Raw genomic sequence first — 21,505 nt, forward strand, 5'->3', positions numbered from 1 at the left:
ATTTTTTTGCAACCATGAAACATAAATGCTCTTACTGACATCCGTGATTAAAATTTCATGCTATCAATAAGCTCCTCGTTTTGTTTGTTTTGTTTTGTTTCGTGCACAAAGGTTGAAAATGAAGTACAAAGCAAATATTTGTAACAATGAATCGAGGAGTGGTTTGCGTAATATGTCTTTCTTCTGTTTTCCGCGAAATAAATCAATGGCTATTTAGAAATTGGTAGTCAATGGCTATTTAGAGATTGGTTATAAAAACTGTGTCCTCAATGTATTAAAAGTTTCTATATAAATAAATTTAATTAATAGTTGAAAAACATTCACTTACGATTTATACTCAAGAAAAAAAATTAAATGAAAATAAAAAATCATTTTGCTCATAATACGACAATATTTCCCCGAAAAAAAAAAACACATTGATGATTGACAGTTCATTTAACTAAATTCTACTTCGCCTCCGCTTATCTATGGAATCTATAGTATCCATAGTCCTATCTACCATCATGCTGTCAGTAGCGTGATCCACTGGAAATACTTTTCAAACATCTGAATCTGGAATCTGAGTTTTTTCAACCAGTTGCATTTTTTGAGTTGTAGAACGTTTGTTTGAGAAAAAGAATCTTATAACAATGCATTCCCGTTTTTGGTTTCTTTATATATTATAAAATCCATCGAACACTAAATTTACTTTATGACTTTACAATAACGTTCGTTAGGGATCAGAGATTTATTAAAAATGATCCGGAAAGCATTGGTACAATACTGGGGAAATTAATAACTGATGTTGCCAAAAACGGGACGGCACTAACATACTAGTGAAGTATAAACATCTTAAATGATTTACCGCAAGTCACCAGTTAATATATTTTTAATAAATTTAAACAGGAATAAAAAAAAATGCAGAAGCTTTTATTTGCTAACGACATCTATTGCAAAACTCAAGAGAGCTGGTAATTCATTGTTCTAGCAGATATGATCAGCCTATTTTTTGTCATGTCAGTTTCTGAACATTGGTCTTCCACCCTTTCCTTGTTTTTATTTAAAAAAAAACCGTGTAATGATAGGCTAAATTCCCGCATCAGGAGATTTCGAACCAGTTCACTGTCATTTCAAACATACAGCAGATGTGAAACAATGAAATATTGAAGGCCGACGGTACTTTTGAATTTGCTTCCATTATTGTACGTTAAATTGATGCTAATGTATTCCTTCGAAAAAATCTGTCACTTGACGATTCTCGGTGTCGGTGATGGGAATGGTGTCGGTTGCGCACTGTAGCCGCTCTCTGCCACCGGGTACCAAAGTTAACTGTCGAAGGTCGATCTAAAAAACGACAACACATGACGATGTTAAACGATCTGAACAATGGAGATAAATTACGGCAACTAACATCACGTCCAGCTTCAATCACCGGATACTGCGGCAGTTCGATGGCTCCTATCGAGAGGACGAACGAGTTCACCCATAAGCAATCGATGTACACGTTTATGTATCCTCCGTTCCTTCCACTGCAATCATAAATTAGCAATTATCAAAAGGCACAGTGAACCATTAGGCACTGAATTATTGGATTTGGTCAACGAAAACGGTACAGTCCGACCTGAGGGGTCATTGCGGAATGGGAAGGTTGGACGTATTGGGATCGGTGTACACGTTCACGAGAAAGACCTACCTTAGGGCAACCGAGTGCCATTTGCCATCCAATAAATTCCGCTCAACTGGCAGCATCTCCGAAAGGCCGAACTTTTCCTGAATTACTTTCAATCCTCCATGCCCATCGTTAACGAAATTTATCGACAAACTTGAGCTACTGGCCAATTGTGAACGCAACGACAGAATATTGTTTGTGTGTTGCTCGTTAGGACCCATTCGTATGGGATGCTGCTTCTGTAGAAAAAAAAAAGAGGAAAAATGTTAAAGCAAACAGAAAAGTTTTGTCCATGGAGAAAAGTTATGGAACTTTTCACATCATAAATAGTCCCGGCGGTCCTCCTCTAATTGCCTTAATTTTGCTAAATTGTGGAGGTGTGGAATTATTTGTTGATCGCCAGGAATTTGAACACTACGTGATATTACGAGATGAACTAGCCAACGAGCTAAAAATCTCGCCTGCCAATAAAGCTTTGAAAAAACATTACGGGATATTTCAATCACATTCATCGTCATCTTATTATTATTCTTCTTCTTCTTTACTTCAACTGTAACTATAAGCCTGTTCTCAAATACACACAAAATAATTGGCATATGCTAAAAAATGTAAGCATGAGTTTTTACATCCTCTATAGATATTTCTGACGAGAAAATGGTTATTTTTCTCCATCAGCCTCATCCGAAGGCAACATTCGAAAATCTGTTTATGTCGTGAATCTTTTTTTACTTCGGTTCATTTTTTATGCAAAACTGTAAACTGCTTGATTGGATGTACAAAATGGTGAATCGACAATCTGGAAGATGCGTGATACCTAAATAGCTTCGGTGCTGACAAGATCGTAACTCACGCAAATAAATTGGCTCCCTAATAAACGTATCTATTTCAGGCGCTGGATGCTAGGCAGATGGCGTTTGAGCCGGTCTGTATTATTGTAATTAAAAAAAAAAATCATTTGTAGATTCAAATATTTTCGCATACTAAAGACACTTTAAAGATAATGTAGAATAAAACTTCACAATACAAACCTTTGATCGTAGATTCATCATCAATGTGAAGTTTGCCTCAATTTGATTTATTTGATAGTTGATTCGATTTTCCCAGATCTCTCCAATTGCAGATTGGTGAGTGAAGCTTCCTGATAGCAGATCAATCGAACCTGAAAAAAAAAAAATGACAACTGATAAAACAGAATACGAATCAAGCGCCACAATTTAAACATATTGTCCTCCTTCTGGTAAATGCAGATTGAATGAAATACTTTCAAGTATGTTCAATCCCTAAGTCAAAAGAAAAGAACGTCCCAAATACCATAGCTCGTCCGCATTATGCTTAAAATCGTATCCGAGCAATATTTCTTCCAAAGCCATGAATGAAAAATGAGAAAAATGCAACCAGGAATTTTCCTTGTCGCAAGCTTTTCCGCGTACTTTGTTGACGCAAGTCATTAGGTGGATAAAATGGGAGCAGGATACGTTCTTCGTGGGATAGAGACCCATTTTGAATTCCAAGTAGAAGAAGAAAACTAAGAAAAATAAAAGAAGCAGTGTATTAAATCTCACCTGTGCATTCAAACATGTTGCAGTTTCTTTGTTCGATGTTATAACCCTCACAGGCGGGATCCGTGGTTGTGGTGGCATGCTCTTTGCCATTGGCATTTTTTGTCGACTTGCCTACCGTGGGTGGTACACCGAAGAATATGGGAGTGCCTGGTATGCTGCCATTGTGCTGATTTTCCCGTCGTAGAAAGATTCCTCGAAACCGTCTGCTCGAGGCTAGATGCTGCTTCAGAATGCTCCTTTCGCCACTATTTGCATTAGTACTTTCATTAAAACGCCTCTCAATTGCAGCATGAAGATCTGTCGTTGACGTTGAAGTGTCTTCGTTCGTTTGCTGATGTTCTGCTCTGCTACCGTCGCCGTTGTTTTCCGGTTCTTGGTAATCGTCGACAAATGCCACCGTTGGCTCAACTGGCACGCTTTCACCCTCCATTCCCTCTGCACGAGTTAACGTCGATGTCGTGAGCGGTGTCGTAAATGGTGACGAGGGATTTACATTTTCATTATTCATCATATCATCCATCGTGGGATGCTCAATATTTACATACGGCTTGTGACGGGATGGTGTAGCTTGCGTAGATGACATCCTTTTGCTGGTGCTAGTCCTAGGTGTGTTGAATGCTTCTGGTGCTGGTCTGTTTAAACAATGCCGAAAACGCTGCTGTACCCCTTTACCACAGGACACACTACATGGGGTGTATTCGCTCCACTCACTCCATCCTGTTTAGGACGGGAAACAAAGAAAGAAAAATGAATGGAGACGTGATAATGTCTGTCTGGTAGAGGAAATGATGATGCGAGACATATATTATGATAATAACATATTGGTATCATGGATGGAAACTGATTGTGTTGTTCCGTTCCAGAGTACGAAAGGTTGCGAGGAATAATTAATTATTTTTTTCTTTAATTTCCATCCAGGATGAGTAGACAGAAATCTGCAAGCAGGCGCTGGATTGGATCCCGGCAGGACATCGCAGCAGAGGCAGACCCAGGGGCTAATGGCAGAGGAGCCTCAACAATAAAATAAAATAAGTCGACAGGAATCTAACCTGGGCCCAGGTCAAGGCGAAAGCGAGCAGCCTCCCAGGATGGAAATCTTTCACATTGGCCCGATGCACCACTAGGGGTGTACATAATACATGAGCGAGAGACCCAACTAACAATTTTCACAACGTAAACGCTTTGCTCATTTCATTCCCAACTAACATTTTCTGCTTTGTAAGCCAACTTTTGCAGCGTTGTGCTGTAAAGTAGCTGAAAAAAAACTGCAGATACAGCTACAAGCAGAAGCTAGCAAAATTGTTTTGTAGAGCGTTTACTCAACTTTTTCACAACCATTATTCAATTTACCAATCTCACTGAATAACAACAGCCAATAAACGCTAATGTCACTTTTATACACATCCTTATCAACTTTCAACTTGTAGCTGCAAAACAAAGCTAATAAAGTGAATATATTACTCATTTGATGGCTTCTACACAACCAACCACTCTTGCTGAATAACATAAACATCAAAAGTGCTTTTTCAACAACTAAACATCCTGTACTCAGCTAATAAACTGTGTTAGAGCTACTTCGGAAGCATTTTCACAGTCAACTTGGTTTATTTTTAGACGTGTGCAGTTTTACAGCTTTTACTCAGCTCCTTTACAAAGCTGAAGTAACTAGTCGAGAAAAGTGATTCATGTGCACTATTATAAAGCATCTACTCAACGATTTTGTTGTAGAAGGGCATGTTGATTTGTTTACATCAGTTCAAAGTGTTGGCGTGGCACAGTTGGTAGTGTCAAGGTTTTCCAATACGGTCGTCTCGAGTTCGATTCCAGGTTCTCCGGTGCAGGGTAAAATAATTTGGTGATGACTTGTAACTAATTTCGATTAATTTGATTTGACAGCAAAATAAACTCAATAAATTCCTCCATAAAAAAAATCGTAAGCAGTATTTAACCCGGCTTCAAGAGAAAGCTGTGTAGTGATTATTAAATAACCGAGAAAAGGTTGAATAAGCGCCTTTCAAGTTGACACACAGCTAAACAGCAGGATAACAGCTGTATAGAAGCGTTAATGGATACGCAATAAGAGCTTGTCTCAACTGTCCCAACAACCATAAATAAGCTGACTAAGTTCGCCAGATTTGCTTGTATAGAGGTTGAGTAAAGGTTTCCTCATATCGTATAACGTTTGAATACAGCTTGAGGCTGTATAAATGAAATGAGTAAAGCGTTTACATTGTGAAAATTGTTAGTTGGGTTTCTACTGTCTCAAGCTGTATTCAAATGCTATACGATATGAGGTAACCTTTACACAACCTCTATACAAGCAAATCTGGAGAACTTAGCCAGCTACTTATGGCTGTTGGGACGGTTGTGGGAAGCTCTTATTGCATATCTAATTACGCTTCTATACAGCAGTTATTCTGCTATTTAGTTGTGTGTAAACATGAAAGACGCTTATTCAACCTTTTCCCGATTATACAATTATCACTAAACAGCTTGATCCTGAATCTGGGTTAAATATTGTTTTAATGATTTTATTCAGCTGCGAATCAAATTACTTCCAAATTAGTTAAGCACACCACCAAATTATACCCCTGAACCGGAACCTGGACTCGAACTCAAGACGACCGCATTTGCAAACCTTGAAACTACCAACTTCGCTACGCCAAAACTTCGTACTGACGTAAACAAATCTACATGACCTTATGTTGTTTAGTTGATAAAAAAGAACTTTCGATGTTTATGTTATTCAGCAAGAGTGGTTGGTTACGAGGTTGGTTATGTAAAAGCCATCAAATGAGTAATATATTCACTTTACTGGCTTTGTTTTGCAGCTAAAAGTTGAAAGTTGATTAATATTTGCATAGAAGTAACATTAGCGTTTCTTGGCTGCTGTTGTTCAGTGCGACTGATAAATTGAGTAATGGTTGTGAAAAAGTTGAGTAAACGCTCTCCAAAACTATTTTGATAGCTTCTGTTTGTAGCTGTATCTGCAGCTTTTTGACGTAGACTACGTCTTACTGAAGCTTTTGATCAGTATAGTATTCCGGGATATATTGTTGCTGCTTGTTTATCACATTCTAGACACACTGGCGGTGTTGCTATTTATGTCAAAGAATCAGTTCAATTCAACCTTCGTACCAACGAAGTTATTGATGGCAACTGGTTCTTGGGCATTACAGCTGTACGTGGCATGAATATGGGTAATTATGGTGTTTTGTATCATTCTCCCAGTTCTAGTGAACAGCGTTTGATTGAAGTTTTAGAGAACTGGCTCGAGACATTCCTTGATTCTAGTAAATTAAATATATTAGCTGGTGATTTTAATATTAATTGGCGTGACAACCATAATTCGAATCATTTGAAGCGTTTAACTGTGTTTTTTTTAATTTAAAGCAAACGGTAAATGAATATACGCGTATTTCCAGGCACAGTAGAACTTTAATTGACCACGTTTATTCCAATTTGGATTCCATTTGTTCAGTTACGGATACTGATTCGAAAACAACCGATCATGAGACCTTAGTGATTAATGTCTTCGACCATGTTAACGTTACCGATAATTTTGTAAAATTGAAGTGCTGGAGGAAATATTCGAAACAGGCTGTTTCGAATCTTGTTGAGAGGAGCGTGGGTTTTCCATTCGCGGCCGGTAATTTAGATGAATCTACAGCTGTTCAATAATGCTTTGAAAACGTGTACCAATCAACTAGTTGAGCAAAAGTTTGTTTCTTTGAAAACCTCGAACAGGTGGTACAATTTGAATCTTTTGCGTCTTAAACAGAAAAGGGACAAATGGTACAAAAAGTTTTGTAGATCAAATAATGACAATCATTGGAATAGGTACACAATCGCTCGTAATAAGTATTCACAGTCGATAAAGAAAACTCGTTGTGAATATGTTCAAAGGAAGATTGATCAGCATCAAAACAACAGCAGGGAAAATTTTGAAATCTTTATTAAAACCTAGTAATTGCAAACCGCGGTTCATAACTTTTAATGGCACATTAGAACAGTCAGAACAAGTAATTGCATCTAAGTTTAATGATTATTTTGTAGACAGTGTTTCATTGATTAATCAATCCATTGAATTGGTCGATGAACCTGACGAAATAAAACAGCCAGTTAATAGTAGTTGTAGATTTGAAGTTTTTCACCCAATTACATTAGATTAGTTAGAGTTATTTGTTTTTCATAAGGAAAATCGGCTGGGGTAGATAATGTTAATGCTATAGTTATTCAAGACTGCTTTCATGTCATTGCCCACATCGTGCTGGACCTTATTAATGAATAATTGCAAACTGGACATGTGCCACAAATTTGGAAGGAATCCTTACTGGTTCCTATTCAAAAAGTTGCTGGAACGATTAAAGCCCAAGAGTTTCGTTCCATCAACATGTTGCACACATTAGAGAAAATCTTAGAACTTGTTGTTAAAGGCCAGCTGTTGGCGTATTTAAATAGTAATAGCATATAGGTAACTCTAAGACAGGAAGGTCCCGAATAAACGTGCTCAACTTTTTGGCTCAGCTCTGGTACTCTTTTCGGTCCCAAGCTAATTGATGTACCCCTCGAAACATGGGAAAATCCATGAACCCCTCATTTTATCTGTCAAACTTTCATAGTGAATCAAAACAAACATAGTGCAGTACTAGAATTTCGACTAGAATGGGGTACGTTAATCGTTTGCTTGGGACCAATAGGCTAGTCAAGTAGTGAGCCAATTTAAAATCGTTAGTTGCCACCGGTTGGTAATAGTTTGTTGATACCAAAACAATCGGGATATCGGGAAGGTCTTTCTTGTGAAACCGCGTTGAATTTGGTATTAGCGAAGTGGAAAAATAACTTGGAGTGTAAAGATTCGATTGTTGCTGTTTTTTTTTTTGGATGTTAAACGCGCTTTTGAAACAATTTCTAGGGCCTTATTGTTAAGATCAATCAAGCGCTTTGGAATTACGAGTACTGCATATAAATGGTTTAAAAGCTATTTGTCTGACAGAATTCAACGGACTGTTTTTAATGATTCTGTTTCCAGTCCCGTGGGGAATAACCTTGGAGTGCCCCAGGGAAGTGCATTACGGCCCCTGTTATTTATTATGTATATTAATGACTTGCGACGTGTTTTACGATTTTGCGACATTAATCTTTTTGCAGATGATACTGTGTTATTCATTGCAGCTAAGGATTTAGATGATGCCGTTTTACACTTGAATAAAGATTTGCGTTCTCTAAGTAGATGGTTGAAGTATAAGCAGTTGAAATTGAATACAAATAAAACTAAATTTATGGTAATCTCGCGGAATCGAGTAAATGAGAACGTCTCTGTTGTAATCCATGATGAGACTATTGATCGCGTCGGCGAGATTAAATATCTTGGCGTGATTATTGATGACAAACTTAAGTTCAACTCTCACATTGACAATGTCATCAAGAAAATTGCCAAGAAGTATGGAATTCTATGTCGACTGAAAAACGATTTAACTATTGCCAGTAAAATACAGCTATACAAATCAATCATCTCTCCACATCTAGACTTTTGCCCTTTCTTTATATTTCTGGCCAATGCAACACAAATATTGAGATTACAGCGCTTGCAGAATGCTGGAAAAGTTGGCTTATAAAGCTGAAAATGTTAGTTAGGGACGAGGTTAGGGAGTAGGATAGAGGGCTACTTCATCGCAATCGCCCATATCCGATCTATACGGTAAGTATGTGTTTTGGCGTATGTTGCCCTCCCGTATATTGAAGATATTATATAAACTAAATTAAAAATCTATTTAGTCAGTAAATTTAAGTAGAAATTACCAATCATGTTTGCACAGTCAATAAGTGACCGTTGGGATACTATTGGGAAATTTATAGGAGAATATTGGGTCAAACATGTGTACAAGGGGGGTTTAATATACAGAAAGTTGTTTACACTAGCTTAGAGACCGAAAATAAGCCAGGCGCAAGTTTTTGCACTGATATTCCATGTCTGTATAAATCGCTTTATTCGAGAATTTTCTATTTTTCTTGGAATGTTGAGGTAGAATAGGCTCAAGACAAGTGCTATCATTGCATCCGCTGAATGAAATTGTGCGAAAATGATTCCTTTATCCAATTACCTAAATGAAAAATATATTTTCATTCCGTATTGGGCGCTGAGTCGGTTAACACGGTCCCGGCCTCGTCACGTGACATTCGGAAATTTTCCTCAACATCCCTTTGGAGTTTCACTCAAAATATAATTTTCTCGGTATTCTTTTCGGAATTATCTTGGAACTATCTGCAGGATTCACAAGAAATTATTTATTAAAATTTTCTTGGAATACTCGCCAGAAATATTTTAGAACTGTCCTAAGAATTCTATATCCTTGAGGTTCTTCTCGGAATATTTTGAACTTTTTTTTTCTCAGAACACCTTGGAACTGAAATTTTCCTAAAGTTTCAAAAGAATTTCCTCTGTATTCTCCAGAAATTCTTCCCAGAATGAGCTTGAAATTATCCTCGAAATTCCCTTGAAATTTTCCTTCACATCCCTTTGGAATTTCACTCACACCCCAGGTAATTTTAGACCAGAAAATTTAAATTGACCAGAAGGGTGTAAATTTTCCACCGTTAATAAAAATTGCTTCTCCAATCTTCTGATTCGTGCAGATTTCCTTTTTCCATTTTCTACCAGACATTTTCAATAAAGCTGGCTTCTCCCATCATCAGAATGTTGCAGGTTTTACACCAAATAAAGCTTACCACTATTTTCGGATTTTTCATCATAAATTTTCAGTAAAGCAGCTTCTCTCCAATCACCCGAATGGTGCAAATTTTACACCAGAAATTATTATTAAAGTTTGTATCTCTATTCAGCAGAAGAATGCAAATTTAAGACCAAAATTTTTCTGAAAAGCTTGCCATCCGTTCAGCAGAACGGTGCAGATTTTCCACCAGAAATTTTCAATATGGCTAAATTTTTAATAAAACTTGTACCTTCAATTTTCAATATAGCTAAATTTTTAATAAAGCTTGTACCTTCATTTGTTTCTCTATTCAGCAGAGGGATGCAATTTTAAGACCAAAATTTTTCCGAAAAGCTTGCCCATCGGTTCACCAGAACGGTGCAGATTTTCCACCAGAAATTTTCAATAAAGCTTCATTTTAAATAAAACTTGTACCTTCATTTTCCATATCAGTGCAAGTTTTCCACCAGAAATTTTCTGTTCATTTCATTTATCAGAGCGATGCAAATTTTTCAATAAATCATGGTCCTCCATTCAACGGCGCCGGTGGTGTAGTGGTAAGCGTGATTACCTCTCACCCCAGCAGGCCTGGGTTCAATCCCAGTCGGCGCCGCCGGGATGTTCTGAGGCATAACATCTCTGATCACGCCTTCCTTCGGATGGGAAGTAAAGCCGTTGGTCCCCGGTTCATGAGTTGATGGGTCGATAGGTAGGGTCTAGGTGTGGGAGCTGCCTTCCTGGCACGTCGGTAGCATTGGTACTCAGCACGGAAAACAAAATCGACGGAAAAAACAAACCAAAGGAAAAAAAAAAAATGGTCCTCCATTCACCAGAACGGTGCACCAAAAATTTTCAGTGAAGTTTGTATCATCATGCACTTTTGTGGTGCAATTTTCAGGCTTTGCCTCTTAATGCACCAGATGCAGATTTTCCACCAAAAATTTTCAATGAAGCTTGCATTCATCAGAACGATGCAAATTACGTACCAGAAAAATGAATAAACCTTGCTTCTACATTCACCACAGTGTTGCGAACTTTCCACCATAAATTTTTAGTCAAATGTGCACCTCAACATTTTTAGCGTGTTTCATTTTTTTCCACCAGAGTTATTCATTTTGATTAGTCCCTCCATGCACCACCACCTTGATGATATTTTTACACCAGAAATATTCAGTAAAAAGCTTTTGCTTCGATTTACCACCACGAAGGTAAATTTTTTCAACCTTAAATTTACCCTCTTCTTTTAACCCTCCATGCAATACCTTGAAAAAAAAAAATTACACCAAGTATGCACCACTGTGGTGCAATTTTTTGACCAAAAAATGTCATTGAAGTTTGTCCCTTTATGTACCTTTGTGGTGCAATTTTCAGGCACCATCTCAAAGGAATTGACGCAATAAAAGGTTTTCAGTGCCCTTATATTATGAAATGAAGTTATTTTACCTTCAAATCAAGTTATCAAGAAATCAAGTTATTTTATATTCTAATTTTGAAAATTTGAAAACCAAAATCTTATTTATAAAAGAGAGGTCAATTACCCCACCCTGTGCACGCCAGTGATATTAGTTCAACTATTTGCATTTGCATTATCCGATTCCATTTTATGGTTGAATAATATTACTGAATAAAGATGAATACAGTCAGCTTATAAGCTTCTATATCACTATGAATTCATGTTTTAATAGCACGCTTGTTGCGTACGCCCTTCGTGCGACACCGCACTTACTCATTCAGGTCAATAATGGTCTACAGGTATTATTCAAGCGCTGCATACATAAAACCGATCTGGTTAGCGAATTCGAAACCTACACAAACGTAAGATAAAAACGTATGTAAACAAACAGTTATCTAACCTAAAACTCCATGTTTCACAGGAAAATTTTAACCGTTCCCAATAAAAAAAGACGCGTTAAAATTCGGACTGCATTTTCATTCGTTGCCCAAGCAACAACGCTGAATAGATAATGTATAACTAATGCACAGATTAATTATTCCACGACACTGGTTCATAAATAAACGACACTGGTTCCAAATAAACGAACCAGATTAAAAAAAAATACATATACAGCATTGCTGTTTAAGGAAGCAACGCGTTCAATAAACGCTGAACAATTCAAATTTTGATAGAATATGCTCTGTAGTGTAGAATAGGGATGTATAGTCGAATAAAAGCATTTGGATGAACCTTTTAACCACCATTAAGCAGTTCGATGTTGTGGTTGAATGAATTCTCCAAATTTGTGTTAACAATGCCTGAACAGAGGACATTATGGAAAATCGTACTGGTATTATTCAGCATGCTGTTGAATAAAATTACCAAGAAGCCGTTACTTCAATTGACAATTGACCACTTTGTCAAGCAGTTTTGGCGTGACTTTCTACCAGCGAAACTGGACCAACTAATTTCAATTTTTTTATGAAACATACAAATGTTGGCTACTTTTCTCGTGGTTCTATAAGAAAAAATCTCAAAATAATGTTTTATTTCAAAGTTCGAGTGGTAGTAAACGTCATTTTCACTGCTCGCATGAAATGGTTAATTGTTTGTTGGGTATAAATGGATAGTTTTTTTTATTCCCTCGTTATTGTATAGCAGATGCTATATGTTGCAATTCAATATATAATTCATGCACTGAAATCCGAGAGTGCTTAAAAGTAACAACACTTCAAGAGTTCGTGCTTTTTTCGTGTTACAGTTTAACTCCTACAGATCATCGTTTAATTGTGTTGTGCACAGCAAAAAAATAATTTTGATATCACATCAAAGTGGATGCACTACAATCATGTCGAAAATTTCATGTAATTTTTATGACCACATAAATAAACAAATGCAGTAAAAGCAGCGTAATGTCAGTTCATGCATTGTATTAATGATAATTTTGTCCTTTTTAGCAAGTAATATTACACCATATTTTCGACATGATTGTAGTGCATCCACTTTGACGTGATATCAAAATTATTTTTTTGCTGTGTGTACAATGTTTCACTCTTTTCTTCCAAGCACCAGCGCAACGGGGATGAAAAAAAAATGAGTTACCGTGCCAGCACCATATTTGACGCGTCCCTAATGATGACGCACTCGTCTAATTTTTATCGCATCTCGATTTTGACAATATATTTTTTTAAACTTTGTTATACCATCATCCCTAAGGCACAGCACAGGAACTAATTTTGCAGAAGCAACATTTAAAAAATAAAGAATGAAAATAGTCGAACAGTATTGAGTGCGTCGATTTAGGAACCGCTTCGAATATGGTGCCTCTACGATAAGGGTTGTGTTCAAAGCACGACCGTATGTTTGACGTAGGAATACGAGATTATTTTTGCTTTTGGAATCGATTTAAAAAATGCATTTAAAATTATGAAAAATCATCATTTTGGAGTTCGAAATCACTCGATCTTCGTAGAAAATCACTAGTCAATTACTTCCTCCTTTATTTTAGCTTGGGGCCTCCCTTAGCTCCGCCGGTAAAGGCACAGTTACAAAGCAAGATCATGCTGGAGGTGGCTTCACACTTAGAAATTATCGCCGACTTCGGTTATTTTTACCGAAATCTGAACAGCTGAACTATTCGGTAAAATTTATGCAATTCAATTCAATTGCTTTTCAGCTACTTTGGAACTAAATATCCACTAAACTGACAAGATTTGATCATTTAAACAAGGTTGAACATGTTTTGAAATTCTTATCAAGTTCAATAGCCTGTCAAATGAAGTTCAAAGTTTCACCGAACGTTCAGCTGTTCTGATTTCGGTAAAATTTACCGAACACGAAAACAAAATCTTAGTGTGTTGGTTCGATTCCCGGTTTGGTCTAGGAATTTTTCGGTTTGGAAAAATTTTCGACTTCCATGGGGATAGAGTATGATACTACTGGCCACACATTTATACTAATGCAACAATGGTACAGGCATCGAAAGCTCTCAATTAATAACTGTAGAAGTGCCACTAGAACACTAAGTTGAGAGCACGAAATAAGCTTATATGCGATAAGCAATAAGCTTTAAATGCGAAGAAGAAAAAGAAGTTAATTTTAGCTCCCATACGCAAGCAGTTGAAGATTTCGCTTAAACGGTGCGTTTTGCTCCATCCTACCCTACATAATTCAGCAAAGTATGAAGTATATTCTTTTATTACTCTTACTTAAATCTCTGTTCGATATATGTCAGATGATAACAATCCAATTAGTTCCTATGGTTGTTCTGGTTATGGCTGCTTGACTTCGTCAGACTGTGATGAATCTGAGATTTGTCTGAATTTATTGACTGACACGTTATCTAATCGCGATTACAACTGCTATATAGCAGAGGTAGACATTAAGGAAATGAAATCACGCATATTGCTGTTTAAATAAAGGAATCCCCTGAAATGCGTTGTGAATGTTTCAGTTCACCCATTGCTATTTCTTGGCAGTCCTCCAATCAATCGAGTTGATTTTGATTGTGTATGTTATTAGTGTTAACCCTATGCTAGTTCTAATCAACTTGTTTAGTTGGAGGACCAAGGTTGTTAATCGATAATCGGTGATAACGTCTGCGTTATCTACAGATATCGATTAAAAACCCTGTGGAGGACAGCCAAAACATAGCGATGGGTGCACTAAACTTAGCTGGACTGAAAAAATATCAAAATATTCTACCATGTTGATCTTTTTTAAGTGTCCCTTGTGTCTAATGTCAGAAAAGTTGGCATTTTTGATAAGCTTTCAAATAAACAAACATAAGTTTAAAAATCATTAAATGTACTTTTTGAAGTTTTAAACAGATTTCCTATTCTAATGGGACTGTTATGCCACACATTAAGTTACCTACAACTTTGTCTCATACGTCATTTCGATTAGATTAGCCGTTTTCATGCTATGATTTATTGTAAAATATAGAACACGCCATTTTTTTTAAATTAAGCGGGAGTCAACATTGTCCCTAGCGAACAGTTATGCGAGGTTTCATGGAATTTGGAGGGCCTGAAGTATAAGATTTGTCAGCTGACGTGGATTTGCTCAATATTCAAACTTAAACATATTTTTTCGTTAAAATAGAGTGTTTGCATAAACTTTCAACAGAAGTTTTCTACGTTCTTCACATTAACTTACCCATTTCGTGCCATATCGACGATTCAAGCTCCTTGCTCCACAGCAGCAAGCCACTAAGAAGATCAGCTTGCAGATTGTTTCTACTATCTAATCTTCCGAAGATGATTAACTCGGTCGGTAATATTTCACCGAGCACGTTTGCCACCGTAAGGCGCTCCTGGACGACGACATCTTCCGCAATATCGTCATTGCTGCGGTGTTGGTTACTATTATTATTGCTAGTGTTCTTACTGCTAACATTATTGTCTTGTGTCGTCTTGTTGTAGGTACGGTTCGCATCGGATGTCTCCACGCCATTATTTATGCTGCTAGTTATAAGTTTGCTCCTATTGCACTTGGATCTATAACTACCGTTGGTATACTTATTGTTCTTGGCATCAGAATTGCTTGCTATGCTAGGAGCCTTGCTCTGATGAAATAGTTTGGTTTTCCCGGATGCAGGCGGAGATGACGATGGGAAACTCTTTCTACTGCTGATGGTTATGCTGGAAATAATGTTGAGAGCGAAAAAAGGCATGATAAGCTCGAAAATTTTAATTAGGACGATAGATATTGATTTCGACAATAATAGGGGTGGGATGTGATGTGATATATTGATTTTCTCATCGGTTTTGGAAAATAAAATTTGTAGGAATTTAATTTGCAGCTGCTGTGTTTGTTCTATCAAAGCTGTGCTCTATGTCACGGTTCTGGTTCCGCCTGATTTTGACATCGAGGAATAAGGACCATTTCCGATCGAATAATAAATTGACATGTTGCGGACGAAATTTCTTTATCTAATCATAAACAAATTCTGTTTGAATTCCAGGCTAATGATATACTGAAAGTAGCTTATAGAAATCCTCGTAAACAAAATTGAGAATTGTATAGTTCAAGTATGACGAGTCTACATAAGCCCATCTTAAATAACATTGATACCATTTTAAAACTAGAAAAAGGTACTAAATACAAAATCTTCTTTTCTTCTTCCTCGTATTTTTAGCTTATTGTGTGCTCTCATATTAGTATTCTAGATGCACTTTCACAACTATTAATTGAGAACTTTTAATGCCTGTACCATTTCTGCATTAGTATAATTGTAAGGCAAGTACACTCGCCCAGGGAGTCGAGACAATTTTTTATCCGAAAAATGCTAGACCGGAGCGGGAATCGAACCCAGCCACCTCCAACTGGTCTTGCTTTGTGGCTGTGCTTTTAAACTAAGGCTAATTATGCAATATCTCATATAAATCGTGTTTTCTGCTGGAATAATAGATTTGAAAAACATCGGAAAAAATCTTGGACACTATTAAAGCGCGTAAAATTTACATCGAAATACTATCAAAATAAAGAGGCTTTGTGTGAATATACTACAGAAATAAGAAGATTCAAGCGGAAAGATTGGAGGCATTTGTGTGAAAACATAGAAAGCACTCTTGAAACTGCAGGACTTCAAAAAGTTCCCTCAAAAGATTATTCTAATTGGCTCGGAACTCACAAAAAGACTGACGGATATTTCAAGCTGAACATTGCATTAGGTCCTAAATAACATCGATAGATTCTCTTCGTCGACTTTCTCTTTGCATCCTCACGGCCATGTACCCAGCTATTTTCAGCTCACAGATCGACGAAAGCAGCTATTATCTATCTTCTAATACGACAAACATGACAAGAAACGGTTCTATACCCAAGTAATTAACAAAAGAAAAAGTCGATGAAGAGAATAGATCAATGTTACTTAAGACCTAATGCAATGTTCAGCTTGATTTTACTGAAAACACAAATAAAACTTTGGAATTAGTGATGCAAACTCATTTTCAGGGTCCTTTCATACTGCTTATGAACTACAAGATCTTCAGAAGATCTATTGAAATGAATGACAAATTATGTGGATTAGAAATGTCCAAAAAGAAGCTGAAAATCTAGCAAATTCAATATCCAAACTTTAGAATTGAATGGGCGATAGATTTTTCTAGTCCATACAAATCCCTTGGTCCAGATGGATTTTTTCCAGCACATATTCAATAGTGAAAAACTGTAATAATTCCTGTTTTAATTAAACCACAAATAAACGAACATAACTCTTCCCTAGCAGCACCCTTGTCACTGAGTAGCTGTGGATATGTATTTGTATGTAACTTATTTCAGTAACAATCAAGTTGCAGCAACTTATTATGATGGAAGTGTGTTGCTTCCAAGTTAGAAGGAAATTGGGTAGTCATGAGCTCGGTGGCTTGAGACTTAAAGTTTGTAGGTCCTGGACACCGTTAATATAGATACACTAGCTGATTTTCATCTGGTTGATCTTCTGTTGCAGTTGATTGGCCTTTTCACCAGGAATTGAGCTACTCGTTATAAAACTGTGCCCAACAGTGCCCACACTATTTGCATATAATTTTTAAACATCGCAAGCATTCTTAATGTGATTCTTCTCTATGGTCGTGCTCTTTTCTTTTACTATTTTTTGTTTGGCAAACATAGAAGGAAAAACTTAAAATTTAACTTCATATAATATTTTATATATTATATATATAAAATTTTACTTTTAGTTTTTCATACAGTTGGCACCACTCACGCAAAAATTGTCTGTAACTTTTTCATGTTTCATTGTATCAGTATTGTTTATTCAGGATATGTATAGATTAAAGTGCAAACAAAAATATGTATTGCTTAGGGATGATCCATTAATTATGTCACGCAAATTTGGCCCACTTGAACCAGATCCCGGAAGGTGGCAGTAATCATCGGGGTTACATTGGCATCGTAATAATATTCAATTGGATGTGTTGTGGTAATTTAACGTGTCACACTCAACCCAAGTAGCACATTTCCATCTCGAAAAGTTGAAGCTGAATATTTATGACTGAAACAAATCGTATAGAAGTTGCCACGAACGATTCGTACTAGGTTAGGGTATGGAGTATTTTAGTCATGACCATAAGACGCATCGTTGGCCGTTGTCATTCGATACGGCATGCAGGCTGTTTGACCCGATTGCCGGTCTATACATTGCCCCCGTCCTACCTGAGCGTTCATGTCACCGATGACGATTTTGACGTCCCGTTGCGAACAACCGTCGTACACCTGCTACAGCTGCACATTGAACACTTCTTTCTGGTCGTCAGGTCTCCCTTCGTGTGGGCAGTGGACGTTGATGATGCTGTAGTTGGAGAAACGGCACTGAATCCTAAACTTGCACATGCTCGCGTTGATCGGCTGCCAACCAATCATGCGTTAGCGCATCTTACGCAGCACTACAAAGCCGGTTCCTAGCTCGTTGGTGGTGCCATAGCTCTGGTAGAAAGGAGCCGCTCGATGCACGCTTTTCCATACCTTATGTCCCGTCCAGCAAAGTTCCTGCAGTGCTACGACTTCGAAGTTGCGTGGTTGAAGTTCGTCATAGATTAAACTATCACAGCCCGGGAAGCCGAGCGATTTGCAGTTCCATGTTCCGAGTTTCCAATCGCAGACCTTATTTCGTCACGTAGGTCTGTGCCGATTGTTCCGATCCCCTGTCTCGTCGGAGGACCTTCGTGCACAGCTCTGTTTAGAGTCCCACGCTGGCACTTGGACGGTGATCAGCTGCTCCTAACATGGAGAACAGACGCTCGGGTTTGGCGAAGCATTTCCTCTATCACAGTACTATGGTTACCGCGCCAGTGTTCGCGTCGCATCTCTTCACTTTGCTATTGCCGGACTGGCAACATTGCCCAGGCTACGACACCCTGATGTGTACATGTTTCAGCTGGTAGTCTTTTGTTATCATATGACTCGGGGAGGCGTAAGTAGGAGCTTGTGAGGATCAGAGTTAGATATTCCGCTCCTTTCAGGTTGTCAACTCACCATTTTGTAGCCCAATGCACATTAATGCTAATAATCTTTCCAAAATAGAAAGTAATGAACGATGCTCCATCCCTGTCGATGCAGCAGCCGTAGAGTTGGCTGCACTGCCAACCGTCAAACGGAAAAAAAGGGAACTTGGTTTCGACTATCTAATAGTGATTTAATTGTTCTTGAATTAATTAAAAAAATTGTTGAGACACAAAGAATACAAAAAGGTAGCTAGTGCGTTGGCACATTTGTGATATTACCATTGAAATCGTTTGAAGTGGCCGCAGGAGAACGTAGAAATCAACAGAATTGTATTAGTATACAGTAATACGATCATATGTACGTATCGACGGTGTACTCAATTTAATTGTTCCGTAAAGCATCCCACACTGAATTGTCGGGATAATAGTTCAGATCGTGCAGAGCATACTGATTTGTAAGTAGATGGCCAGGTATTCATATGGCAGGATTGTAAAATTTATACTCTTTGCAGCTTTGAAGCACTCATTAATAAACGCTTTCAAACCTCAGTATTTCTCTACAACTTGAACCGACAATCCCTGATTCTGGCGTAACTCCCATACAACTATAGAGACACCACTATTACAGGAACACCTCTTCCCATTTAATATCTGGTTAGTTTTTGCCACCGATGATTTGTGTATAAATGATGACTTTTTTTTTACATTTTCACGTTCAATTTAAACGTCATATGGAAGCAAAAATTAAAACCTCATTGACAGAGCCAGGTAATATGTGGTTTCTGTGATTAAAAGGCAAGCGTGAAACAGAGACCTACTGCAAATAAATAAGGAATTATATAGTGAGCAATTCCACGCCAAATTACGAATCGGAAAAACTCGACCTTCCAGGATTTGAATAAAACTTTGCATAATTGTGTGTTATGGGCAATCATTCACATTTTTACAAAATTTCAACCATTTGTGCTTGATGATGCTATTTTTTTCAAAATGGTGCCTTTGTCAATTTCCAATAAATCGTAGCTCAAAAACATCACTTTTGATCGAGATGACGTCTGAGACAAAGCTGTGGAAAAGCTTTTAATACTACTTTGGAATTTTTACTTAAAATTTAAAAAAAATACCATGTTTATTGTATCAGATGTCATTTCAGGCAGATGTGAAGTTTTTGTAATAATTAAAAAATGTAAAGATATGTTTTTTCCTTGATTTGTTTTCCGTCGATCTTGTTTTCCGTGCTGAGGAGACAGCTCCCACACCTGAACCCCACCTATCGACCCATCAACTCAACCGGGGACCAACGGCTTCCAGAGATGTTATGTCTCAGAACATCCCGGAGCCACCGACTGGGATTGAACCCAGGCCTGATGGGTACTACACCACCGGCACCGCTAAAAAAAAAACACGTACGTGATCCAAATTTTTCAAAAATGGGAATGATTGCCGATAACAAAAAACTATTCAAAGTTTCATGCAAATCGGGAAAAGTCGAGTCAATTTTCTTATTTGTTTGTCCTTTTTGGCCTGGAACTGGTCTAGTGGTTTCCATTTATTGTTAATTACATTTTATTAACAACAGTTCACACTGCATTGCACTGTAGATTCGTGCCATCATATGTACCTCATTATCGCATTCTGTGTTTGCACCAGCATAAAATTCAGTAGTGTTCATCTAGAAAGCATCATCGCTTAAATTAATTAACCTTATTTTGGTTATGAATATTTGATTTCCTGAATAACCTTTTGAGGCGCCTGATTGTTGCGGCTAAACCCGAATAAAGCCTCCGCAGCTACAATACCGAATCAAAACCACCGCTCTGACTGTTATCTATTGTTGCTACTACTGCTTGGCGCAATTCAAGTATGGCATGCTTTCAGCCGAAATTGCTTTCAAATGCCGTTCACATTCTCTCTGAAATTAGTGCACGGTCGAGCGGTGGTCCACATCCGTATCCGGAGTGCTTCAAGTCGGGCGTCATCCACCAGTAGATGAGCTATACACATGTACATTATATGCCACCTCACCCCCACATTCACTCTAGCAACCAAATGAATTCACAGGAGAGCTCATCGACTATCTCTCTATAACTTTCGGAAGTGACATGGAAATGAAAGTACAGTGCACTATTCTAAGGATTAATTGAATATCAATTGAACTGAATATTTATGGGGCTAGTGCCAAAAACGACAGAACACATTGCAACTATCTAGCAGCAATGTGATAACTTTGAATTAGACTGATATTGCACATATGTTTTCTTTGTCCATACGGAATACTGCTGAGGTGAACACACTGAACCAACTTAAAAATTGTGATTCTGGACTGATAGGGGTTGTTTGCATTAGGCGATGTTGATCGCGGAAGCAAGATGCTTCGATAGTTTCCGGAGAAAACGAACGGATTTTTGTGGTAGGCAGTGGAGACTGGAACATTTTTGTACATAAGAAGTGAAAATATCTAATCTGTTTTGCAATCCTGCAACCTTATTTTGCAACCTTTTTACACAGGCATTTCCGCTAAAGGAAGAAGTTTTCGTGTTATTTACAACACGAAAACTTCTTCCTTTGAGGGAAATGCCTGTGTCAACGGCGAACAAAGTTGTATGGCAACCCTGTTAAAACTCAGGAAGATCCGACGGGGAACTGATATGGCTCAATAATGCCTGAGGAACTCCAGCTCTAGCCGATAAATTCGATCA

General features: G+C 37.7%; 1 protein-coding gene across 2 annotated transcripts in view; it reads right to left on the reverse strand.

Moving 5' to 3' along the window:
* Positions 1-1,077: 1,077 nt before the first annotated feature.
* The window catches only part of LOC135707384 (uncharacterized), a 46,697-nt gene continuing 26,269 nt past the window's right edge, over positions 1,078-21,505 (reverse strand). For both annotated transcript variants that reach the window (XM_065229196.1, XM_065229197.1), the window contains exons 3-8: positions 15,016-15,500; positions 3,211-3,927; positions 2,677-2,807; positions 1,673-1,887; positions 1,391-1,508; positions 1,078-1,323 (exon numbers count right to left, since the gene is read on the reverse strand). In XM_065229196.1, the coding sequence (XP_065085268.1) occupies positions 1,198-1,323; positions 1,391-1,508; positions 1,673-1,887; positions 2,677-2,807; positions 3,211-3,927; positions 15,016-15,500 (1,792 nt within the window). In that variant the 3' untranslated portion in view covers positions 1,078-1,197. The remainder of the gene's footprint in view (positions 1,324-1,390; positions 1,509-1,672; positions 1,888-2,676; positions 2,808-3,210; positions 3,928-15,015; positions 15,501-21,505) is intronic.

The sequence above is a fragment of the Ochlerotatus camptorhynchus genome, unplaced genomic scaffold (assembly GCF_037179485.1).
Source record: "Ochlerotatus camptorhynchus isolate MF236.1 unplaced genomic scaffold, CSIRO-AGI_Acam_v1.1 ptg000309l, whole genome shotgun sequence".
Classification (NCBI taxonomy): domain Eukaryota; kingdom Metazoa; phylum Arthropoda; class Insecta; order Diptera; family Culicidae; genus Ochlerotatus; species Ochlerotatus camptorhynchus.